The sequence below is a fragment of the Hemiscyllium ocellatum genome, chromosome 10 (assembly GCF_020745735.1).
Source record: "Hemiscyllium ocellatum isolate sHemOce1 chromosome 10, sHemOce1.pat.X.cur, whole genome shotgun sequence".
Taxonomy (NCBI): domain Eukaryota; kingdom Metazoa; phylum Chordata; class Chondrichthyes; order Orectolobiformes; family Hemiscylliidae; genus Hemiscyllium; species Hemiscyllium ocellatum.
In genome coordinates, this window is record NC_083410.1 from 12,032,708 (window position 1) to 12,058,594 (window position 25,887).

At 47.4% G+C, this 25,887-nt stretch overlaps 1 protein-coding gene across 2 annotated transcripts; it reads left to right on the plus strand.

Moving 5' to 3' along the window:
* The first annotated feature begins 205 nt into the window (after window positions 1–205).
* dact2 (dishevelled-binding antagonist of beta-catenin 2) lies at window positions 206–24,135 on the plus strand. Of its 2 annotated transcripts, XM_060831267.1 has the most exons (5): window positions 206–272; window positions 539–795; window positions 9,883–10,015; window positions 20,566–20,868; window positions 21,940–24,135. In XM_060831267.1, the coding sequence occupies exons 2-5, from the start codon at window positions 550–552 to the stop codon at window positions 23,244–23,246; spliced, it is 1,989 nt and encodes a 662-aa protein (XP_060687250.1). In that variant the 5' UTR covers window positions 206–272; window positions 539–549; the 3' UTR covers window positions 23,247–24,135. The 2 variants fall into 2 exon arrangements, with proteins under 2 accessions (XP_060687250.1, XP_060687249.1); XM_060831266.1 differs by lacking the exon at window positions 206–272 and having other exon boundaries at window positions 452–795.
* Window positions 24,136–25,887: the final 1,752 nt, after the last annotated feature.

A 25,887-nucleotide genomic window follows, 5' to 3' on the forward strand; every position in this document is an offset into this window, starting at 1 on the left:
AATCAGGATGTATATATAAATAAAATGATTCCATATAACTTAAACGTGTGTGTATATATATATGTGTTAAATAGGATGCATATATATTTTATATGTATAATGCCATATAAGTTAAACGTGTGAGTGTATATATGTTAAATAGGGCGCATATATATGTTATATCTATGTCATATAAGTTAACCGTGTGTGTTTATATGTTAAATAGGATGCATATGCAAAACACCAGTGGAATTTCTGAAGTGATTTGGGGAGGAACTGATGACGATGACAAGGTAAAGCGAGTGCCGCCAATGAAAGGCTTCAGTGTGGTTTTGGGGCGAGGCGAGGGTGGGGATCAGAGGGATTGTATTGGATAGGAGGGCTGGGACTCAGATTGTCAGCCCGCACGTTGGAGGTGAAGTGATAAATAGTTGTCCCTCTGTTGCAGTGTGACTGTTGAATGTGAGTCCCTGTGTGTGAGAGTTGAGAAGCAGCCTTTCCCTCTCTCTCTCTGTGTGTGTGTCTCTGGGCAGTGAATCCGATCATTTGTGCCTCTCAGGGGGCTGCAGGATGCTGAGCAGGAGGCGCCGGTCTGTCCCTGCACCTTCAGCCGCCTTTGACCGCTGCCGGGCCGGGGAGAGGCTGCAGGCAGCACTGGCCGGGCTGCAGGAACTGAAGCTGCTGAAGGAGAAGCAGAGGAAGCTGGTGAAGGGAGCACTGGAGATGGAGAGTCCTACAGCCGCACTGGCCACTGGGCAGTGCATCACCGAGGAAGTGCAGTTGGAAGCGACTCTGAGCTGTCTCAAGGAGCAACTGGTAAGGAATTAGCCTCAACAATAGCCCAGTCTCTGCACCTGACAGCTGCTCTTTCCGAGGTTAACATTGTCCCAAATTTCCTCAACCTCACGAAATCTGTCACCTGTCCTTGTTTTCAGTTTTGTGAAGATTTTTAGCGGGGTAGGTAAATTAATAAATCATGAAAAGTTATTGGTTTGGATGGGATGATGTGGCGAAGTTATTAGAAAAACAATTAAATCAGCTCCAAATCCTGCAGGATTTCACCCACCTGATGTGAATATGTTGTACCCTGTTCCTAACAGTCATTATATTTTTGTTTAGATTAGATTAGGTTCCCTACAGCGTGGAAACAGACCCTCCGAAGAGAAACCCACCCAGACCCATTCCCCTAAATTTACCCCTGACTAATGCAACTAACACAGAGCCAATTCACCTGACCTGCACATCAGATTGTGGGCAGAAACCGGAGCACAGGGAGAATGTGCAAACTTTATACAGACAGTTGCCCCGGGCTGGAATCGAACCTGGGTCTCTGGAACTGTGAGGCAGCAGCACTGACCACTGAGCCCGTTTAGTCATCTATCAGGGACTTTAATACCCACCTCTGGAGTTAGGCGGGTCCACAACCCGGTCTCCCACCCCAGTTCTGAGGAAGGGTCACTGGACCCCACACACTGCCTCTTGATTTCTCTCCACAGATGCTGCCAGACCTGCTGAGCTTTTCCAGCAATTTCTAGTTGTCTCCCACTTCAGAGGCAGGGAGTTACTACTGTGTGGAGAAAGTGAGGACTGCAGATGCTGGAGATAAAACACATTTTCAGTTACTACTGTATCACAAGAATTTGCTTCTTTTTTTAAAAAAAGGTTGTTTTCCAAAGTTTGCATATAATTCCCACAATGCGATCTCTGATATGTAAACTTATTTACATGTGTGGAATATTTATGCATTTAAGGATTATTGACTGTTTCAAAAACAATTACTAACATATTCACACTTAATGTGTCTGGAAGAATTATTTACAGCTACAATACTTGTCATGTTTTCAGAATTTTACAAACATTTTCTCTGTTAATATTTTTTTCACGTCTTCAAGAGTTAAAATGCCACTTTTGTTTTTACAGGGGTCATGATTATCTTTAAAAGTTGTAGCAATATATTTGAGTTACATGCATTCAAATACACAAAAGTTTACAGTTAAGCCTTGATGAATTGGGATTTTTCACGGCCAATTGGGTCCCCATGGTTTATGTGCACATTAAGCGTCAATCCACATTGTAACTGGGATACACACCCCTTGCCTGGCTTTCTACAGGTCGTCTGTCTGTATTTAAAATATCAACAACTCGTCAACTAAGTGTGAAAACTGGGCAACTCCCTGTTTTGTTGTGACAAAGTCTCTCTCTCTCTCTGGCTGGACTGCTGCTGAGGACACATACAATGTAGATGTGAATTCCTCTCGAATCCTCTCCTCTCCTCCCTCCAACCCCCCGAGGGGCCGTCTCGACTTGTTCCTGGGGCCCGCTGCCAAACACCAAATAGCCTTTGCATATTTCGAGATTGGCTGCTGGTGAAAAGGCAGAGTTACATTTGTATAACGCCTTCCTCCCTTCTCCCCTCTTCCCCCACCCCCCCCAAAAAAAAACCCAAGGGACTTTACAGCCACTTTCCAGGGGGTGCGGTGGCAGTTGTGACAGCCGGGTTGTGCACAGCAAGATCCCATAAGCAAAAATAAAATTCTGACTGCCTGAATTGGTGGCATTGGTCAGGTGATAAATATTAGCCAAGAGGATAACTGCCCTTCAAAATACATGTGAATGTACAGGTTAGGAACAGAAATAGGCCATTTGGCCCCCTTCAGCTGCTCTCCCATTTAATAGCTGATTGATTGTGGCCTCTCTAGACCACACCATTTGGCCCTTGGATATGATCATGGCTGATCTATCCAAACACCATATTCACTTTCTTCCTAGACCCCTTGATACCTTTTAAAATCTGAAAACTTACCTTGCTAAACAGGTGGTGAAACTAGAGTCAATTGTAACATAATACCACAAGAAATTGGAACTGGAGTAGGCCATTCAGCCCCTCGAGCCTGAGGGAAGGAAGTCTGTGCTTACCTGGTCTGAATTACATATGACTCCGGACCCACAGAAATGAGCCTGGATTCTGATTGCCCTTTCAAAATGGCTGGGTAAGCCACTCCGTTCAAGGGAAGTAGGGGCCAGGGACACATCCCATTAAGGAATAATGATAAAACAAGTTAGTTTGGGGTCTTTTAAAAGTATTAAGAAGTATAGGACGAGAGTGTGCTGAACTGTTGGGGGTGCCACCTTTTGGTTACGATGGTAAAACAGTTTTCCTGATGAAGAGCTTATGCTTGAAAGGTCGAACTCCTGCTCCTCTGCTGCCTGACCGACCGGGCTTTTCCAGTGCCACACGTTTTGACTCTGACTCTCCAATATCTCCAAGTCCTCACTTTCTCCCTGTGGCCTCCATCCTACCTCCTGATGTCATAGGATCACCAAGCTCTGACCTAAGAGGGTAATCGGGACTCTGGTTTACCATTGCAACTGAAAGGTGGCACCTCTGACCGTGCAGCACGCTCAGTGTGGTGTAAGGAGATGCCAAACTAACTCCATTTATCATTCATCCTTTATGGGATGTGTTCCTGGCCCCTACCTCCTTGGAACGGAGTGGTCTGCACAGCCATTTAGAAATGGCAATGAGAGTCAAGTCGCGTTTCTGTGGATCTAGACCAGGTAAGGACAGCACACTTCCTTCGCTCAGGCTCGATGGGCCGAATGGCCTACTCTTGTTCCTATTTGTTGTGGTCTTATGTTACAATCGATGCTAATTTCACCACCTGTTAGCTTGGTAAATTTTTTGATTTTAAAGGTGTCAAGGGGCATTGGGAGAAAGATCAGCCATGATCATGTTAAAGGGCCGAATGGTCTTGTCTTGTTTCTGTTAATGGACGGCACGGTGGCTCAGTGGTTAGCACTGCTGCCGCACAGCACCAGGGACCCGGGCTTGATTCCAGCCTTGGGAGACTGTGCAAACTCCACACAGACATTCTCCCTGTGTCTGCGTGGGTTTCCTCTGGGTGCTCCGGTTTCCTCCCACAATCCAAAGATGTACAGGTTAGCTGAATTGATCGTGCTAAATAGCCCAGTGTTCAGGGCTGTGTAGGTTAGGTGCATCAGTCAGGGGTAAAGGTAGGGGAATGGGTCTGGGTGGGTTACTCTTCGGAGGGTCGGTGTGGATTTGTTAGGCCGAAGGGCCTGTTTCTTTCCTGTGTGGATTCTAATCTACTAATATAATACTTCAGATTCTTATTAGCTAAACTTAATTCCAGCAGTGGGCACTAATCACTGAGATCATGATTTTAATTGCAGCTTGATTCATTGTTTAAATTCAAGTGGTGGTATTTGAACCCATGTCTCAGCAGCATTGGCCTGTGCCTCTGGATCTCCAGCCCAGCTGCATTACCATGGCACTGTCTGAGGAAACTGAAATGCAGAGAGTAGGAGCATTGTTTCAAAGCATTTTGGGAGGTGGGCTGGCCATTGATTGAAAGGTACTTTTCACATTAGACCTGAAGATAAGATAAGATGAGATAAAGATGTTAAGGAAATCAAACAGAGGAGGAAATCCTCTTTGAGAAGAATGTGGCATTGAAGAGGAGGGAGTGACCATGGTAAATATCAGTCCTACCTGTTAATTAAAGGCAGACAGGGAACAATTGGCTTTACGTCAAATCCTCCTCCTTGACGAGGTTTGTCTGACTAAAATGCTATGGGTTGATAATGGTATGTTTCCAGTTGGTAAGGACTCCTATTCATAAAGAAATCAGTGTGACTGGCTTCAAAAAGATATCATTACCCCTTTGTTCCAGTTTCATAGGTCGCTCTCTGTCCCTCTTTTTCTCTGTCTCTTGCTCTCTCCCCCTTTTTCTCTGTCTCTCGCTCGCTCTCCCCCCTTTTTTCTCTGTCTCTCGCTCGCTCTCCCCCCTTTTTTCTCTGTCTCTCGCTCGCTCTCCCCCCTTTTTTCTCTGTCTCTCGCTCGCTCTCCCCCCTTTTTTCTCTGTCTCTCGCTCGCTCTCCCCCCTTTTTTCTCTGTCTCTCGCTCGCTCTCCCCCCTTTTTTCTCTGTCTCTCGCTCGCTCTCCCCCCACCTCCTTTTCTCTGTCTCTCGCTCGCTCTCCCCCCACCTCCTTTTCTCTGTCTCTCGCTCGCTCGCTCTCCCCCCACCTCCTTTTCTCTGTCTCTCGCTCGCTCGCTCTCCCCCCACCTCCTTTTCTCTGTCTCTCGCTCGCTCGCTCTCCCCCCACCTCCTTTTCTCTGTCTCTCGCTCGCTCGCTCTCCCCCCACCTCCTTTTCTCTGTCTCTCGCTCGCTCGCTCTCCCCCCACCTCCTTTTCTCTGTCTCTCGCTCGCTCGCTCTCCCCCCACCTCCTTTTCTCTGTCTCTCGCTCGCTCGCTCTCCCCCCACCTCCTTTTCTCTGTCTCTCGCTCGCTCGCTCTCCCCCCACCTCCTTTTCTCTGTCTCTCTCTCTCTGTGTCCCCCTCCATCGTGCGCGCTCTTTTTCTGCCATTTATTCCCACTTTTGAACTTTTCCTCAGGCCCTCTATTATGATGACCATCTCCTAACTTTCCCTAAATGAGCTGGAACGAGCTGAGTATCGGCAGTATGCTGTCACCTCCTGAATCACAAGGTACTTTGCCCAAGTCCCACTCTAGGACCTGAGCACAAAATCAAGGCAGGCGTTCCTCTGCAGTGAGTGTGGTGATGGCTTAGTGGTGTTATTGCCAGGCTGTTAACCCAGAGATCAGGTAAAGTTTTGGCTCTTGGGTTCGAATCTCATTGGGCAGGTTGTGGAATTCCAAATCAATTTAAAAATCCGGAATTAAGAATCCAGTGATGACCATGAATCGATTGTCGGGGAAGACCCATCTGGATCATTAATTCCCTTTTGAGGAAGGACACTGCCATCCTTACCCGCTCTGTGACCCCAGAACCACAGCAATGTGGTTGACTCTTATCTGCCTTCTGGGTAATTAGGGACAAGCAATAAATGCTGAGCTCGCCAGTGATGCCCTCATCCCATGAATGAATAATGAAAAGTATCAAGGGGTGTGTTGTGATGATAGTGGTCTGGCTCGCGGATGAAGCATCGACATCAAGGCTCTGTCTGCCCGTGACAGAATCGGGAATGCTACCTCGACGAAGACCGGATGTCCTGACCAATGATTATCCCCTTGACCAACTTGACAAAGCCAGCTGATCTAGTGGGCATCACCAGATCTGTTTTGTTTTTGGAGATCTTGCAATTTGTCCGCCAACGCTCCTCCACCACCGCAATATCCAAAAGTGTTCCATTGGCTTTGAACTTTCCAGTGGTCAAGAACAGCATCATGTCGATGCAAGTCTTTCTTTAAATGTTAAGAGACGCCTGGTGAGCAAGCTAGACCTTCCCCTTGTGTTTCGTGCTCTCGCTTACCTGACCTTCCAGCTCGGTTGAGAGTGTGGTGCTGGAAAAGCGCAGCAGGTCAGGCAGCATCTGAGGAGGAGGAGATGGAGAAGAAACAACGTTTCTGGCACCGGCCCTTCATTGGAATGCTCAGTCCCCTGTTCCCACTTTCTCCTCGGAACATGAAAGGTTAAAGGGAGATTTATGAAGAGATTCTCAGAATCCATGGGAAAGGCTAGGGAAAAGCTGGAGGTTAGTAACCACTGTAGAGGGAAAAGTAAGGGATGTTTTAAAAATATTTAGTCAGTGAATTGTTCTAATCTGGCAGTGCCCAGAGAGGAAACTGGAAATGGATTCAGTTGTGACTTTTAAAAGGAATTTGATCTATACTCATTGAGAGAGTATTTTCAGGGTTACTGGGATGGGATGTGGAACTAACCAGATGGCTCCTTCAAAAAAGCTAGCACGGTGGCACAGTGGTGAGCACTGCTGCCTCACAGCACCAGAGACCAGGGTTCAATTCCCGCCTCGGGTGACTCTCGGTGTGGAGTTCACACATTCTCCCAGTGTCTGCGTGGGTTTCCTCTGTGTGCTACGGTTTCCTCGCACAGTCCAAAAATGTGCAGGTTAGGTGAATTGGCCATGCTAAATTACCCGTAGTGTTAGGTGAAGGGGTAAATTTAGGGGAATGGGTCTGGGTGGGTTACGCTTTGATGGGTCGGTGTGAACTTGTTGGGCCGAAGGGCCTGTTTCCACACTGTAAGCAATCTCTTCTAATGATAGAAGCAGTGGGCTGAATGGCCTCCAATAGTGTGAAATGAAGCTTCATTCCCTTTGGTACCTGGAGTGTGACGAGGTCACGGATCACACTGACAGATTCCTTTTTTGGCTTTCATCTTCCTAGTGTCAGTTTTTTACTGCTTCTCTCTCTTTCTCGTTCTTTCTCTCTCATCACATGCAGGTTTGGGAAGCTATAATTATTGGAAACTAAATCCTTGCACATTGCGTAATCACAATTAATGTCTTTGTTTTTCTTTGGAATGGCTGAAATGAGATCTTTTTACGATCTGCTGAATTATCAATGACTGCTGTATATCTTCACGGCCGGCCGCTCTGTGTGCCCTACCACCATTAATCAAGACGGTCAAAGACTCTGGCTCCACATCCGTCACTTCCTTGATGCGCTTTTGGATCGCTGTAAAATACACATTGAAAATAAATCACTCCAGACGCTGTCAACCGAGGAACTAAATCCATCTCCATTTACTGTCTCAGGCAACAATATATCCAGGTTGTGTTTTTAAAACAGTGGGTTCCTGACTACTTTCTTGGGTAGGACCTTCCCCAGTTGGGTGGTCAGCTTGTGTGGATCTAACAGCACTTCTGTGCTGCACTGTTACCCTGTTCCTGTTGTGTGCAAGGTATCTGCTGGGCTGTTGTTGGATGGTCCTCTAGCCTCTGGGTCAGTGATTTGAGGTCTGCTCAGGGGACTTGAGAACAAACCTTTGAGTGCAGTATTGAGGTAGCATTGCTCTGTCAGAGGTGCCGTCTTTCTGGGTGAGATCATGTCATGTGGTGTAGGCTGACGACGGGTAATCTGTGATTTGATTAGATTCCCTACAGTGTGGAAACTGGCCCTTCTGCCCAACCAGTCCACACCGACCCTCGGTAGAGTAACCCACCCAGACCCATTTCCCTCTGACTAATGCACCTAACACCATGGGCAATTTAGTATGGCCAGTTCACCTGACGTGCACATCTTTGGACTGTGGGAGGAAACCGGAGCACCCGGAGGAAACCCACGCAGACACGGGAAGAATGTGCAAACTCCACACAGACAGTCGCCCAAGACTGGAATTGAATCCAGGTCCCTGGCACTGAGAGGCAGCAGTGCTAACCACTGAGCCACCGTGCCACCCCCGAATGTTAAACCCTTCACCAGTAGAGGACCAGCTGTTGGCAGGAGTAAAATGTTGAGGAGCCCTGACAGAATGCGTGTGGAATGGATGTCCCCTCTTATGGGGGAACTGGGGGTCACCCGTTTGACACCAAGATAAGGAGAAAACGTTTCCAAAGAGGGTTGTGTGTCTTTGGAACTCTCTTCCATAAAACAAAACATAGGAGGCCATGCAGCCCATTGAGTCTATTCTGCATTCCTCCAAGCTGAGTCCTTTTAATGCAGGGATAGATTTATCCTTATTAAACCAGGATAGGTCAGGAATGCAGAGTGTTCGGGTCAGCTGCAATTTTTATCAAATAGGTAAGTCAAGGGGCTGAGTGTTCCCACCCTGCTCCTAATTCATATGTTTGTGTTTGAAGAAGAGCAGACGGGTTTCTCTGGAGTATACCTGAGAATAGATGTGTTTGTTAACCCATGGCTATATATAAATGCAGGTCAGTGCTCTTTGTAGGAGTTTGTTGTCTGCAAATCAGCTGCCGCTTTTGGCTACATTACAGCAGTTTCTATAGTTTCTCAGGTGTAAAGCAATTTGATCTATCCAGAGGCTGCATATAGGCACTACATAAATGCCAATTTCTGCTGCACCTTTTTATAGAGAGGTAGGAAATCTATGGTAAAGTAGGAATCCGAGGGTGTCGTAAACAGCTTTCAACCTTCGTGTCTTGGGTGTTCAGAGTTCCACTTTTTTTTTTTACAACTAGCAGACGGGCAGCGGGAGTCATTGTGTAATTTGAACGGGAAGTCAGAAATGTTGTGGAGCCATTTCCCAGACAGATGGCATGATGCAGTAACCATTATGGTCCATGTTTGATGGGCTGAACTGCCTCCTTTGCTTTTTAACACCCTGGAGATTGAGCTGGAGGGTTTGAGCTATAGGGAGAGGCTGAATAGACGGGGGCTGTTTTCCCTGGAGTGTTGGAGGCTGAGGGATGACCTTTTATACAAGTTTGTAAAATCATGAGGGGCATAGATAGGGTAAATAGACAAGGTCCTTTTCCCGAGGTGGGGGAATCTAAAACTGGAGGGTGTAGGTTTAAGGTGAGGGGGGGAAAGATTTAAAAGGGACCTAAGGGGTAACTGTTTCACAGAGGGTGGTGCGTGTATGGAATGAGCTGCCAGAGGAAGTGGTGGAGGCTGAAACAATCATAACACGTAAAAGGCATCTGGATGGGGATAGGAATAGGAAGGGATTAAAGGGAAATGGGCCACGTGGGGACCCAAATGGGATTAGATTAATTTAGAATATCTGGTCGGCATGGACAAGTTGGACCAAAGGGTTTGTTTCCACGGTGTTCATCTGTGACCTCATTCCAGTTTTGGAGAAGGAGCCATTTTGTACTGAGTATTAACTCTAGCTTCTCTCTCCACAGATGTTTCTTGGAATTCTGAGTTCTTCCAGCACTTTAAGACTTTTATTTGTTTGCAGTTTATAACTTCGATACTGAGGGAGAAGCCTCCCGATTTTCATTTGTTTCTATGACACTGTACTGCATATCTCAGTCACATAAGCAACTTTGAACAGCAAACTTCTCAAATTAATCAAATGTCTTCAATGCAATTTAGAATCCTGTGCTTTGTGACCACCCGTTAATATAAAGCAGCCGAAATCGTTTGTCGCTGAAAGTTGCGGCTTGAATTGTTTTTTTTGAGTAAAAGTCTCTGGTTTGCTTTTCAGTCACACTTAAGGAAGCAAGATGCAGGGCTAAAAATTCATTTGCAACAACTGGACCGTCAGATCCACGAGCTAAAGCTGGACGTGAACAAGTCTTCCCCCGAGCAACCCGAGAGTGACAGCAGACCAAGTTCAGGTAAAGTCTTCCGGGTGTGGTACGTGCGTTGCTGAACCCAAACGTGACGAGCCTTTCCTGTGTTAGAGTGCCCCTCTGGTGGGGCAGACTGCTCCCAGAAACCTGGGAGGAGGCCATTCAGCCCCCATTGAGCCTGTCCCAGCACCCGAGTGACAGTGGGGGAGGGGGGGTAGGGAGATACGGTGGGGATGGGGGCAGATGATGGCCGCATGGTATTATTGCTGTTCTATTAGTCCAGGGTCCCACAGAAGACCTGGCTTCATATTCTGATTCAGTAAATATAGAACATAGAATGTTACAGCGCTGCACAGGCCCTTCAGACCTCAATGTTGTGCCAACCTGTGAAAATAATCTGATGCCTGTTCCATTATTATCCATATGTATGTCCAATGCCCATTTAAATGCCCTTAACGTTGGCGAGTCTACTACTGTTGCAGGCAGGCTGCATCATTGTCTGAGTAAAAAAACTATTCCGATATCTGTCCCAAATCTATCACCCCTCAATTTAAAGCTATGTCCCCTCGTGTTAGTCTTCACCATCTGAGGAAAAGGGCACTCACTGTTTACCCTATCTAACCTTCTGATTATCTTATGTCGCAACTAAGTCACCTCTCAACCTCCTTCTCTCTAATGAAAAAAGCCTCAAGTCCCTCAGCCTTTCTTCATAAGACCTTCCCTCCATACCAGGCAACATCCTAGTAAATCTCCTCTGAACCCTTTCCAAAGCTTCCACATCCTTCCTATAACGTGGTGACCGGAACTGTACACAATACTCCGGGTGCAGCCACACCAGTGTGTTGTATAACTGCAGCATGACCTCATGGCTCCAAAACTCAATCCCCATACCAATAAATGTCAACTAATCATATGCTTTTTAAAAAACCCTATCAACCTAGGTAGCAACTTTCAAGGATTTATATATCTGGATACCAAGATCTCTCTGTTCATCTACACTGCCAAGAATTTTACCCTTAGCCCAGTACTCTGCATTCCTGTTACTTCCAAAGTGAGCTACCTCTCACTTTTCTGCATTAAACTCCATTTTGCCACTTCTCAGCCCAGCCCTGCATCTTATCTATGTCCCTTTGTACCCACAAAGTCCTCGCCACTATCCACAACTCTGTCTACCTTAGTGTCATCTGCAAATTTACTATCCCGTCCTTCTATGCCCATATCCTGATCATTTATAAAAATGACAAACAGCAGTGGCCCCAAAACAGATTCTTGCAGGACACCACCGGATACTGAACTCCAGGATGAACATTTCCCATCAACCACCACCCTCTGTCATCTTTCAGCTAGCCAATTTCTGATCCAAACCACTAAATTACCTTCAATCCCAAAACTCCATATTTTGTGCAATAGCTGACCATGGGGAACCTTATCAAATGCCTTACTGAAGTCCATATACACCATATCAACCACCTTACCTGCATCTACCTATTTTGTCACCTTCTTGAACTCATTAAGGTTAGTGAGGCACAACCTACCTTTCTCAAAACCATGTTGACTATCCCAAATCAAATTATTCCTTTCCAGATAATTATAAATCTGATCTCTTATAACCTTATTAGGGCGGCACGGTGGCACAGTGGTTAGCACTGCTGCCTCACAGCGCCAGGGACCTGGGTTCAATTCCCACCTCAGGCGACTGACTGACTGTGTGGAGTTTGCACGTTCTCCCCGTGTCTGCGTGGGTTTCCTCCGGGTGCTCCGGTTTCCTCCCACAGTCCAAAGATGTGCGGGTCAGGTGAATTGGCCATGCTAAATTGCACGTAGTGTTAGGTAAGGGGTATATGTAGGGGTATGGGTGGGTTGCGCTTCGGCGGGTCGGTGTGGACTTGTTGGGCCGAAGGGCCTGTTTCCACACTAAGTAATCTAATCTAAAAACCTTTTTCCAACACCTTACCCACAACTAAAGTAAGGCTCACTGGCCCATAATTATCAGGGCTATCTCAACTCCCCTTCTTAAACAAGGGAGCAACATTTGCTATTCTCCAGCCTTCTGGCCCTAATCCTGTCACCAATGATGGCATCAAGATCAAAGCCAAAGGCTCTGCAATCTCCTCCCTGGCTTCCCAGAGAATCAGAGGATAAATCCCATCTGGAATTTCCTGAAGAAGGGCTTATGCCCGAAACGTCGATTCTCCTGCTCCTCGGATGCTGCCTGGCCTGCTGTTTTTTTTTTTCCAGCTCCAAAATTTTCAACTCTGGTCTCCAGCATCTGCAGTCCTCACTTTCTCCTAGTTGATCAAAACCACCGCTTTGTCAACCACAATCCCATCTAATCTTGTAGCCTGTATCTCCGTATTCTCACTAACATTGTCCTTTTCCAATGTGAATTCTGATGAAAAATATTCATTACACAATTCCTCTATGTCCTCATATTCCACACAGAACTTTCCACTACTATTACTCTAGTCATTCTTTTATTCCTGGTATACCTATAGAAGGCCTTAGGGTTTTCCTTGACCCTATCCGCCAACAACTTCGTGTCCCTTCCTGGCTCCTCTTCACCTTCTCTTTAGAGATTTTCTGGCTAACTTATGACTCTCAAGCCACCTAACTGAACCTTCATGCCTCATCCTCATATAAGCCTTACTCTTCCACTTGACAAGAGCTTCAACGTCTTTAGTAAACCATGGTTCCCCCTCTCAACAACTACCTGATTGGTAGATACTTATCAAGGACCCACAGTAGCTGTTCCTTGACTAAGCTCCACACTTCAAGAGTGTCCATCCCTTCCAGTTTCCTTCCCCATCCTATCCATCCTAAATCTTGCCTAATCATATCAGAATTGCCTCTTCCCCCAGTTATACCCCTTTCCCTGCGGTATATACCTATCCCTGCCCATTGCTATTGTAAACATAACCAAACTATGGTCACTATTGCCAAAGTGCTCACCTACCTCCAAATCTACTATCTGTCTGGGTCCATTCCCCAGTACCAATCCAATATGGCATTGTCCCTTCTTGGCCTGTCTACATACTGTGTCAGAAAACCCTTCTGCACACAAAAACTGACCCATCTAAACTACTTGAACTACAGTATTCCCAGTCAATATTGGGGAAGTTAAAATCCCACATAACAACTACCCTGTTAATCTCGCTCCTATCGAGAATCATTTTTCCTCTACATCCAGGAATAATTCGGAAGTGTATAGAAAACTCCCAACAGGGTGACCTCTCCTTTCCTGTTTCTAACCTCAGCCCAAATTACCCCAATGGATGAGTCCTCACATGTTATCACAACTGCTGTAATACCACCCTTGATTAACAATACCCCACCCCCCGCCTCTTTTACCATCTTCTCTGTTCTTGCTGCAACATCTAAATCCCGAAATCTGCAACAACCGTTCCTGTCCCCCTCTAGCCATGTCTCTGGGATTAAGAGTCCAGTGATGATCATGAAACTGTCAGGGGTTGGTGGGCGGTGGGGGGAGGGGTGTTCTCTGCCAGCTCACTAGTCTCCTTTAGGATGAGACTACATGTAACTCCCAACACCACAGCCAGCAACACCCACATCCTTTCAATGAATAATAGAAATAAAAAATAGATCATGGCTAATCTACTTATTTATAATATATATAAATCTCTAGCTTAAACCGTAAACCTGACAGTGGCCTCTTACTGGTAAGTCCCTGGTTGTGTGGTTGAATTTGATCAGCATGGAGGTGATGTCTTCAATAACTGAGGAATCTAAAAGGAGCTGCCATAAACCTCTAAGAAATTTGGGGGAAAAGTCCTTAATCAACTACACAATTCCGGATTCCCTTTTATATACCTCCTTTTGATGTGGAGGTGCCGGTGTTGGACTAGGGTGGAAAAGGTCAGAGGTCACACTCCATCAGGTGACGAAGGAGCAGTGCTCTGAAAGCTTGTGATTTCAAATACACCTGTTGGACTATAACCTGGTGTCATCTGACTTCTGATTTACCTTTTGAGTTATTCCTTAAAAATGATCCCTTTCACCAATTTAAAAAGTCAAAATAAAAGTTCTAATTTCGTTAATACCTTATGTTTCTGACCTGAAACTCTACATTCAAATTCTTCTTCTTTTTAGGTATTTGTCATTCTGTTAAAATATATTTCTGCAGGATATCACTGCCGGTCCAGCATAGAGTCATGGAAACAGACCCTTCGGCCCAACCCATCCATGCTGACCAGATATCCCAACCCAATCTAGTCCCACCTGCCAGTACCCAGACCAGATCCTGCCAAACCCTTCCTAGTCATATACCCATCCAGATGCCTTTTCAATGTTGCAATTGTACCAGCCTCCACCACATCCTCTGGCAGCTCATTCCATACACGTACCATCCTCTGTGTGGAAAAAGTTGCCCCTTAGGTCTCTTTTATACCTTTCCCCTCTCACCCTAAACCTATGCCCTCTAGTTCTGGACTCCACCACCCCAGGGAAAAGATTTGGCTATTTATCCTATCCACACCCCTCACGATTTTATAAACCTCTATAAGGTCACCCTCAGTCTCCGATGCTCCAGGGAAAGCAGCCTCAGCCTGTTCAATCTCTCCTATAGCTCAGATCCTCCAACCTTGGCAACATCCTTGTGAATCTTTTCTGAACCCTTTCAAGTTTCACAACATCTTTCTGATAGGAAGGAGACCAGAATTGCACGCAATATTCCAACAGTGGCCTAACCAATGTCCTGTACAGCTGCAACATGACCTCCCAACTCCTGTACTCTGACCAATATAGGAAAGCATACCAAACACCGCCTTCACTATCCTATCTACCTGCGACTCCACTTTTAAGGAGCTATGAACCTGCACTCTAAGGTCTCTTTGTTCAGCAACCCTCCCTAGGACCTTACCATTAAGTGCATAAGTCCTGCAGGTGCAGCCAAAGTAGTGCAGCAGGGGCAATGCCTTGGGAGGTTTCATTGTTAAAGGCACTATATAAACAAAAGCTGTTGTTGCTGAAAGTGTTGAGTATGTGGAACTTGCTACTGCGTGGAATAGCATTGGTGTGTTTAAGGATAGGTACAGGAGAGGGAGAAAATTATGGCCAGTACTGGTGGTAGAGTGGGAGGAGGCTGCTGTGATGTATAGACACCAGCATGGACTGGATGGGCCAAATGGCCTGCTTAAAAACTCTTTCATGGGATGTGGGTATCACTGGCCGACCAGCATTTGTTTACCATTTCTAATTGCCTTTGAATTGAGTGTCCTGCTGGGTTAGGGTTAGGGTTGAGAGCAGTTAAGTTATCTGTTTTCCTGTGGGTCTGGAGTCACGTGTAGGCCAGAGCACAGAGTCTCAGATATATACAGCATGGAAACAGACCCTTCGGTCTGACTCATCCATGCTGACCAGATATCCCAACCCAATCTAGTCCCACCTGCCAGCACCCAGACCAGATCCCTCCAAGTCCTTTTCATTCATATACCCATCCAGTGCTTCCACCACGTCCTCTGGCAGCTCATTCCGTATATGTACCAAAGAAGTTGTAAATTGGAGGAAGGCTAATTTTGACGGTTTTAGGCAAGAACTTTCAAAAGCTGACTGGGGTCAGATCATCGCTGGTACAGAGACAGCTGGAAAATGGAAGCCTTCAGAAATGAGATAATGAGAGTCCAGAGATAATATATTCCTGTTCGGGTGAAAGGAAAGGCTGGTAGGTATAAGGAATGCTGGATGACTAAAGACATTGAGGTTTGGTTAAGAAAAAGAAGGAAGCATGTGTCAGGTACAGACGAGATAGATTGAATGAATCCTTAGAGTATAAAGGCGGTAGGAATATGTGAGGAAAATCAGGAGGGCAAAAAGGGGACATGAGATAGCTTTGGCAAATAGAGTTAAGGAGAATCCAAAGGGTTTTTACAAATACATTAAGGACAAAAGGGTAACTAGGGAGAGAAAAGGGCCCCTCAAAGATCAGCAAGGCGGCCTTTGTGTGGAACCGCAGGAGATGGGGGAGTTACTAAATGAGTATTTTGCATCAGTGTACGTTGTGGAAAAGGACATAAGATATGGAATGGAGTGAAATAGATGGTGACATCTTGCAGAATGTCCAGATTACAGAGGAGGAAGGGCTGGATGTCTTGAAACGGTTAAAGGTGATAAATCCTCAGGACCTGATCAGGTGTAACCTAGAACTCTGTGGGAAGCTAGAGAAGTGATTGCTGGGCCTCTTGCTGAGATATTTCTATCATCGATAGTCACAGGTGAGGTACTGGAGGTTGGCTAACGTGTCACTGTTGAAGAAGGGTGGTAAGGACAGATGAGGAAGGCAGATTTAAAGGACATTAGTGAACCAGTTTTAATAACAATTGGTCACCATCACTGAAAGCAAGTTTTATAGGTATTTTTTGAACCAACTTGTTGAGAAATGTTACTCACCCCTCTCAGAAGCAGGTGGGACTTGAACCTGGGTCCCCTGGCTCAGAGGTAGGGACACTGCCACCGCTCTAGCTTTATGAATGGATTATAAATTCTATCAGCTGTCACTGTGGGATTTGAACTTGGGTTCAGAGAAAATTGGACTGGCCTTTTGGGTTAGTAGCTCAGTGACATTACCACTGTCTCCCCATCTTCCTGGCTTCCTTTTTGAGTAACCTGGTGAGAGGGAGAGATAGAGGTAAGCCAGTTCTTTAACTAGATTGTCACTTAGTGCTGTCTGCCTCACACACTACAGGTATCTTGCTAATGGAAGAGTAATGTTCAGTCCAGCACCGGGCTCCCTCTCTGTTAAATGACTGATGCAACATTAGGATGTATGCCTGGTACTCAGGATTGTACAAGTGCTGACTGTATCAGGTTCCCTGGCCTGGCGTGTTTGTACAATAACATCTCCCAATCCATTCTCTTGGCTCCAGCTTGGAACAGCCAGCTCACTGCTGCTGGTGGATTCCAGACTCAACTTTGCCACTTTATTAATAAAAGTTAAATTTTAAACTTGTATTAATAACTAACGCTGTTGCTGCCTGAGAGCTGTAAAAACTCCTCTGATTACCACACCCCTTCCACTCTAGCCAGACAACATCCACTGCCTGGCAAATCCTGATCTTCACACACCCCCACTCTGACCGTCTCACTCCAGCAACAGAACAGTCAAAGTAAGAGCAGCAAGAGAAGGCCACTCTGCCCCTTAAGCATCTTACATCCTTCAACAAGATCACAGCTGATCTGCGCACTCCACATGAGGTTTATTATAGCAGCAGTCAGTCTCTTTTATCTGAAGGGTCACATCTCCTAGAGTTACACAGCACGGAAACAGACCCTTCGGTCCAACCCATCCATACTGACCAAGTTTCCCAAACTAAACTAATCCCACTTGCCTGCGTTTGGCCCATTTCCCTCTAAACCTTTCCCTGTTCAAATTCACGTACCTATCTCATGTTGGAACAGTCAGTTTAAGCTGATGCCCAATTGATGTCACCTGGTGCAATATTGATCTCGCGTTGAGGGGTTGTCCCATTTCCTTCATATTTGAACATAGGAATGGAAGTAGACCGTTCAGTCCAGTGAGCCATTCAGTACGATCATGGCTGATAAAAATGTTTTTGTTCACCCATGTCCATAAGCCTGTACCCTTCTTGGGGCTTTTAATTTAACTTTGATCTCAGTGATATTACATCGGTTATATCTTCAAACTTTCCTAGTGGCTAAATTCATCACCTTGAGAATGAGTAATCTCTTCTCCCATCTCTGATAACCCAGTTTGAACTCTCCTTATAACATCCACGGTCTAGGCCGTCTGTCCAGCACAGAAGTAGGTCATTTGATCGTTGAGACTTTTAGCTCTTGGGAAGAGAGGGTGATCTGTTTTTTCATCCTTGACCCAGTCAATTCCTCATCCTGAATTAATTCTTCAATTCCCATTTTGAAATTATTTATGGAATACACTTCTGCGCCATTCCAGATCCCAACAGTTCTTGAGATGGAAGAAGGTCTTTGCACCTTATTTTAAATCCTTGACCCCCGATGATTTGCCAGAGAGAACTTCCCTCTATTAAACCTTCAATCTAGAAAACCTCTTGAAACTCTCAATCTTCTGTTTTCTGAGGAGGACGTGCTAACTCTATCCAACTTCCTCAATATTGGAAGTTTTTCAGCTCTGGTGAAATCCCCTTTTGTTTTAATGGCTCAGTGGTTAGCACTGCTGCCTCACAGCGACATGGACCCGGGATCACTCCTTGCCTTGGGTGACAGTCTGTGTGGAGTTTGCACATCCTCCCTGTGTCTGCGTGGGTATCCTCCGGGTGCTTCCGTTTCTTCCCACAGTCCAAAGATATGCAGGTCAGGTGAATTGGCCATGCTAAAATAGCCTATAGTATTAGTCAGGGGTAAATACAGGGTAGGGGGGTGGGTTACTCTTAAGAGGGTTAGTGTGGACTTGGGCAGAAGGGTCTGTTTCCATACTGTAGGGAATTTAATATCTAAACCCTTTACATCCTCACTGAAGTTCAGTGCTTCGGATAGACAACATTTCAGAGTCATACGGAGCCAGAGTCTGATAAAGCATTATTCCTACCACAGTAATTAGGTTTTATCAACTGTCAAATCACAGACTTTGTTTCTCAATGCTGCAGATTTGCAATGTCTCCAGCTTCTCTTCCGTTCTCCCACCCCCTCTCAACTTTATCCTTCTAGGATTAATCCAGCTCTTGCCTGCAGCTTCTCTAGAGCACGTTTATGTAAACTGAGCTTGGTCTCCTAAGCCTGGTCTTCACTGTGGGTTGGGCTGTTCACCTTGAATCCTGTTAATGTTGTGTAGAGAGGAAGTGACTATTGTCTACCTTGACTCCCTTTCCCAATCTCTCCCAGTAACTCTGTGGTTTCTCCCGGGTGTGAGGTGAAATTGGATTGGAATGGTCTTGTGTGGACCTGAACACCAGCATGCTGTAATTGGACAGAATGGCCTGATCTGTGATACAAACTCTCAGTGAACACCTTTTACAATTCTGTGTTCACTTTCTCTTTTCGAACTGTAAAAACTGCTCAGTTTACAAACCTTTTGAGCAGGTGATGTACACTTAGTACGTTTCTAATGTATCCTTATACAGTTTTAATTTTTCCATTTTTGAGGAAGGATACCATTGCATTGTAAAGGGCTCTTGTGTTACCGTGGTAGTGTCCCTACCTCTGAGACAGAAGTTTCCCCCCCTGTTCCAGAGTTGTCATGATATTTCTGAAAATTGATTAAAATGGCTGCCTTGCGTCGTAGAGTCCCTACAGTGGGAAAGCAGGCCATTTGGCCCATCAAGCCCACACTGACCCTCTTAAGAGCAACCCAACCACCCCCCATGTTATACCTGTAACCCTACATTTCCCATGGTTAATTCACTTAGCCAGCACATCCCTGGACCCTATGGGCAATTTAGGATAGCCAGTCACTGAAAATGCACATCTATAGGCTGAGAGGGGAAATCCATGCACACAGACAGAGAGCATACAACTCTACAGTCTCCCTGTGGGTGGAATCAAACCCAGGTCCCTGGCGCTGAGAGGCAGCAGTGCTAACCACTGAGCCATCGTAACTATATTTGCCTGGGAAGGGCCATGGTAAAGGTCCATTGGATGAACAGGTTGCTCTGTGACATGAGATGATGTGACGAGACTCTCTGAAGTGCAGAACAATGAGAGGTGATCGCATCAAAATGGAAACAATTCTGAAGGGGCTTCACAGGGGTGGACTCTGAGAGACTGGTTCTACTGGTCAAGGAATCTAAACAGAGGCACAGTCTCGGGATAAGGGACCAATGAGTTTGACTGAGATGAGAAATTTCGTCAGCCAGAAGGTGTAATATCTTCGGAATTCTGTATTCCCGGGATGTTGCTGCATTGTTGGATCTATTTTTGCAGGGAAGTGTTGCTGTCTAGGGGAATTACAGCATAAAATGAGCAGGCAGGAAGCTCTAGGTCAGCCATGTTTGTATTAAATGGTGGATCAGACTCAATGGGTTGGGTGCACTTCCTATTTCATGTTGTTTGGTGTTTTCTGGCTTAACAGGTCATTGACCTCAAATGAGGGGTGGTAATATCATGAGACTGGCAATCCATAAACCTCAGGATGATGTTCTGGGGACATGGGTTTGAAACCTACCCTGGCAGATGGTGAAATTTGAATTCGATAGAAAAAAAATGGTATAAAAAGTGAGGACTGTCAATTGTTATAAAATCCCATCTGGTTCACTAATGCCCCTTTATCTTCCATCCTGACCTGGTCTGGCCTACACGTGACTCCAGACCCACAGCAATGTGTGGTTGAGTCTGGACAATTAGGGATGGGCAATTAATGCTGGCTACACCATCATCCTATGAATGAATAAAAAATGTACTCGACCTGTGCTATTGTGGCTTAGTTGGCTAAAGAAATTTACTCTTCAGCATGAGGTTTGTTATTCTGTTCCCTGTGATGCCTGTCTCTATTGTGCTCCCTGTTTGAGCTCCTCGCTAGTAAAAAATGTACTCTCTTCCCTCACCCCAGGGATAATGCTTGGCCGTCTGTGTGTCTTCAGTCTTGTGCTGTGCCTGTCTCTGCATCTCTGTGATGTTGTGGTACTGAGTGTGGTTTGGTTTCTGCTTGGCAGGGTTTTATGAGCTCAGTGACGGAGGCTCCTGCTCTCTGTCCGCCTCCTGCACTTCCGTGTCCAGTGAGTGTACCTCATCGTCATTGAGCAGCATGCTGTACTGCAGCCACCCGGCCGAGACCAGGGTCCTGAGGTCAGAGGGACGGCCCTGTTCAGCCGATGAGCTCACCGTGCCATCACCGGCTTTCAGGCAGCAAGGTCCCGGCAAACGGCCAGGGGGAGGGATCAGAACCAGCGCGGAGCTGCTTCCCGGTGTCCACACTGCCAGGCTCGGAGTGCCCAGGCGGAGACCAGTCTCTACAGGTACTTGGGATCCTCCCTCCCTCCCACCCACCCAAGGGGGCAGAATCAGTGGTGGGCTGTAGGGACTGACTAATGCTGGATGGAGCTGACACTAGAGAAGGGTCATTCGGCTGATCCTGGGTATTCCTGAAGAAGGGTTTATGCCCGAAACGTCGATTCTCCTGCTCCTCGGATGCTGCCTGGCCTACTGTAGTTTTTCTAGCACCACATTTTTCCAACTCTGGCCTCCAGCATCTGCAGTCCTCACTTTCTCCCGGGTATGGGAGGGACTGCCTGATGAGGAGGGGTTGAGCAGATTGGGCCTGTACTCATTGGTGGGAGAATGGGAGGTGACTTTACCGAAACATACAGGATTCTTGCAGGACCTGACAGGATGGAAGTGAACCAGAGGGAATAATCTCAGGGTAAGGGGTCACCCAGTTAAGACAGAAACAAGGAGGAATTTTCTTCTCCGTTGTGAATCTGTGGAATTCTTTATCCCAGAGGGCAGCTGAGGCTGGGGTGTTGAGTATATTTGAGGGCTGAGATAGACAAATGTTTATTCAGTAACTGAATCATGGGGGGAAAGGCCGGAGAGTGGAGCTGAAGATTGTCAGACCAGCCACTGAATGGCAGGCCACACCCGATGGGCTGAATGGGCTACTTCTGCTCTTGTGGTCTTATGGATGGAGGGTCTGGGTGGGTGGGGGAATGGTGTAGGGGGTGGGGACAGACAGTGTGAGGATGGGAGTGAGGAGAGGGCAGGACACAGGTATTTTGGACATGGGGGGGTGGTGGGTCTGACTGTCGTGGGAGGGGTTTGGTGTGAGAGGGAGAGCCCGACTGTAGGGGCTTTAAGGGCTGTTAATTCAGAGGAGACATGGGGATGGGGGCATACACACTGATTGGGAAAGACCTTCATGGGGTGGGGCGTGGGCTGGTCTCCGTGGTGGATGGGGCACCATCTGTGGAGTAGGGGCTTGGATGAGAGGGTAATAAATTGAAGGGGTACAGACTCAGTGACCTGTGTGGGTGTGGGGCACAGTGTGAACATTGGTGCAAGCTGTGTGATGTGCCTTGTTTCTCCCACAGGAGACTTGGAGAGGTTGGTACCATGGCAGACTGGACCCGCCTGCATATCCGACCGGAAGTTGCCTCTGCCCGTCTTTGCCGGGAGTGAGCTACGGCTCCCCGCTCTGGATCAGAGGTTCCGGTGCGACCTGATCTCCGAGGACAGCAGTGATGTCTACACTTACCCCAGCCCCCTCCACGCCGTGGCTCTGCACAGCCCTGTGTTCTACCCCACGGGCCGGGTGGGTGGTGTGGACAGCAGGGCCCGTGGTGTCCCAGCGCAGGGGGTGCTCCCTTCCAAAACCAGAGCTGTCTGTCCCAAAGAAGGATCTCCACCTGCGCAGGCCATCGTCGGAGGGACAGAGCCTGAACTGAGAGCGAGAGCCACCATGACTGAGAAGGAGCAGGAGCCGTGCACTAAGGCCCCAACAAAGGAGCAGGCCGTGAGGCCTTCTGGCCTACAGCGGGCTGCCAGCTGCAGAGCTGTAGGACGTCCAGCAGGAGGCACTGTGGGCATTGGATTGAAGTCCCTGGTGGCTAACTGTTGGCCCCCAATCCCACCCCCAGGTTGGGAGGGGTTAGAGGTGGAGGTAGATGTCCCATTTGGGTTGGTTGTGCCCAGTGACTCCTTGGGGACTCGCTCAAGCCTCTCCCGTTCGGTAGGCCTCACCAGGGACGGGGGTCTGGATTCCAGCATTGACTCCATTCAGACGACTGACCGGAGGGCAGGGGTCAGGCCGGGGAAGGGCAAGAACGGGTTCGCTCATGCCCGGTTTGTGCCCGCAGAGTCCCGGCTCCGGCTGCAGGTCAGTAAGACCCAAGTGGCCAGAACTGAGAGGAGGGTCAGTGGTGAGACGACACGGGTGGCAAAGAGGCCAAGTGCCGGCGCAGGCCTGGCCAGCACCGGGGGCCTTGGAGCTCCCGGCGGTCCAGAGTCCCAGGGCCGGACCCCGCGGCCGAGGACAGGCAGGCACCGGGGTTCACGGGCTGGGCTGAGGGCACGGATCCCCCCTTGCCCCCGCTCCCGCCCCCGCAGCGAGTCAGATGGTTCAGAGTATTCAGCTGAGTGTGCCTCACTGTTCCACTCCACTGTCGCTGAGAGCAGTGAGGGAGAGGGCAGCGAATACACGGCCAACCGCTTTGGGGACAGTGAGTCTAGTGGAAGCGAGGACCGAGGGCACAGAGTGGCCCTGGTCTGGCCAAAGGCCCCAGGGGGGCGGCGCCTCCCTGCAGAGGCCAGGGTTTGCCGCATCAAGGCGTCGAAAGCTCTGAGGAAAAAGATCCGGAGATTCCAACCTGAAGCCCTAAAGGTTATGACTATGGTTTAGTGAGACTGGGGGGTGGGGTGTGGTGAGCCCTAAGCCTCTTCCCTGGGAATTGGGCCCTAGGTCTCTCCCCGGAGACTGGTCCCTAGGCCTCTCCCCTGGAGACTGGGCCATGGGCCCTGAACCTCTCCCCTGGAGACTGGGCCATGGGCCCTGTGTCTTCTCCCTGGAGACTAGCCCCTGGACCTCTTCCCTGGAGACTGGGCCCCAAGTCTTCCTCTTGGAGACTAGCCCCTGGACCTCTTCCCTGGAGACTGGGCCCTGGGCCCTAAGCCTTTCCTGTAGACACAGGGCACAGCCATCTTGACAAAAGAAGGGGAGATGATGGTCTGTTGGTATTGTTGCTAAAGTTTTAATCCAGAGATCGAGGTCTTGTTATGGAGACTCCACTTCAGAGACTGATGATGGAATTTAAATCCAGTTAAAATGTGTAATGAAGAGTCCAATGATGACCATTTCAGAAAACCCATCTGATTTCCTCCTTTAGAGGAGAAAATCTGCCATCCTTACCTGGTCTGGCCTACACGTGACTCCAGATCCACGGCAATGTGGTTGACTCTTGAGTGTCCTCTGGGCAATTCGGGATAGGCAGTGAATGCTGGTCCAGCCAGTGATGCCCACCTGCCATGAATGAATTGAAATAGTGATGTGGAGGAGCCGGTGTTGGGCTGGGGTGGATGGTGTTAAAAATCTCACACCACTAGGTTATTCAGAAGCACTAGCTTTCGGAGCTCTGCTCCTTCATTGAAAAAGGTGAAAGCTGACGTGGTGACAGGCCTCCTGCGATGAATCACTGAATGAATCTGGCCTCCTTTGTACTCTGTATAATAACTTTTATTGTTGTAAGGATGCTGTGTAACAATAAGAATAAAATTATTCCTTTTTGTGTTAAGAGTTGGTCCTTTTTCCTTTTGAGTTTGTGCTCCCATCGGATGAGAGGGCAGGGATGCAGATGTCAATACTCAGCGCGAATGCCTTCCTGTTTTCCCAAAAGTCACATTGTGCTGTGATGGGTCTTTGTACAAACACCAGGGCGTTGAGGAGGATAGGATGCTCCTAGGATTAGGAAGTGACATCCAATTTGACTTCTCAACCCAGTTTGTTGTTGATTACATTGTCGGGCAGTTTCATGACGCTGTTTGATAATGGATTCAACTAAGGCTGGACCTGACCAGAAGAATCATTGTAGGAACCTACTGAGTGCATATTGATTGTCCTGTCCCTAACATTACAGCATTGATCACACTTTGAAACTTCATCAGAGACAGAAGTAGGCCATTCAGCCCCTCAAGTCTGCTTTGCCTTCCGAGAAGATCACAGCTCATCTGACTGTGGCCCCAACATTATGACAACACCCCTCCACCGCCATGACCTTTTGATTCTCTCTTGTTAATCAAGAATTGATATACCTCTGCTTAAACGTATGCAATGACCCACTCCATCGCTCCGTGAGAAAGAGACTTCCGCTGACTTCCCAATCCTCCATCTTAAAATAGGCACACAGTGTCCCTCTAGTGCTAACCTGTCCCACAGGGTGGAAGGAACACCCACCATGTCAAGTCCCCTTAGGATCTTCCATGTTTCAATACAAACACACCTCCTTCCTAAGTGCTAAGGGTATTTGGAGATGCTTTGTAAATCCTTTCAAGCACGTTCATTTTAGGGGAAGAGGAAGGATCGTGAGGAACACCAGGGAGGTGTATTATCTCCAATCATGGGGGGGGGGGGGGGGGGGGAGAGAGAAGCATGCTTTCTTGCAAACAGGAAAAGGCCAAAATTAGGAAGTCCCATTAAACCGCCCCGATTGGCTCAATTAGTCTAAGGGGCTGGTTAATTTGTTGAAGGGAAATGATACAAGCAAAATGTGAGGCTGAGACCTGACTCCACAGGTTTGAAATGTTGAGTTAGTGGATTCCAGGTGGAGTTGTTGACTTGTTATAATTGGACACAGAGCTCCTGGGATGAGACGGGCTGGGGGGGATGGTATCCAGTCTGTCTTTTCTCCCACTATACCGTCACTCCTTCAGTTCTGTCCTCTTCAGCATTCCCTACCATCAAACACGTTTCCGCCCACCCCCACCCTTCCCCATTTTACCTGTTCCAGTGCTGGTGGTTGTTCTATCAGCTGCATGGGACCCAGGTACTGTGATTCCCTTCCCCTGGGACCTCTGTCTCTCCACCCTCCCTGCAGTCTCTCTAAAACACTCCAAGCCTTTGTTGATCTCTGTTAATAGCTCCCTATGTGGCTCCTTGTCCAATTTTGTTTAATAATTGCTCCTCTGAAGAGCTTTACAACATTAAAAGTGCTATATAAATACAAATTGACATTTCTTTCAGAGAATCCTGTTACAGAGTATAATTTCTTTTTGGAAAGTAGGTAAGGATGGAAATGGAAATAATCTCTTGCAGGCGTTTTCCTGGTTATGTAGCCTAGTGCCTAGGTACGTTTGTAGAGTTGATGGGAATCCTACAGCAAGTACATTTTTCACTGGAGTATCGGAAGTTCAGGTTCATGAGGGATATAGATAACTGGTGCTGGAAGAGCGCAGCAGTTCAGGCAGCATCCAACGAGCAGCGAAATCCTGCCTGAACTTCTGTGCTCTTTCAGCACCACTGATCTAGAATCTGGTTTCCAGCATCTGCA

What these genes read in the sequence shown, in the direction of transcription:
- dact2 (XM_060831267.1), top strand. Translation starts at nt 550, where the DNA reads ATGCTGAGCAGGAGGCGCCGGTCTGTCCCTGCACCTTCAGCCGCCTTT. An exon ending in GCTGTCTCAAGGAGCAACTG is followed by an intron (nt 796 to 9,882) that starts GTAAGGAATTAG and finishes TTTGCTTTTCAG; the next exon opens with TCACACTTAAGGAAGCAAGA. An exon ending in TGACAGCAGACCAAGTTCAG is followed by an intron (nt 10,016 to 20,565) that starts GTAAAGTCTTCC and finishes TCTGCTTGGCAG; the next exon opens with GGTTTTATGAGCTCAGTGAC.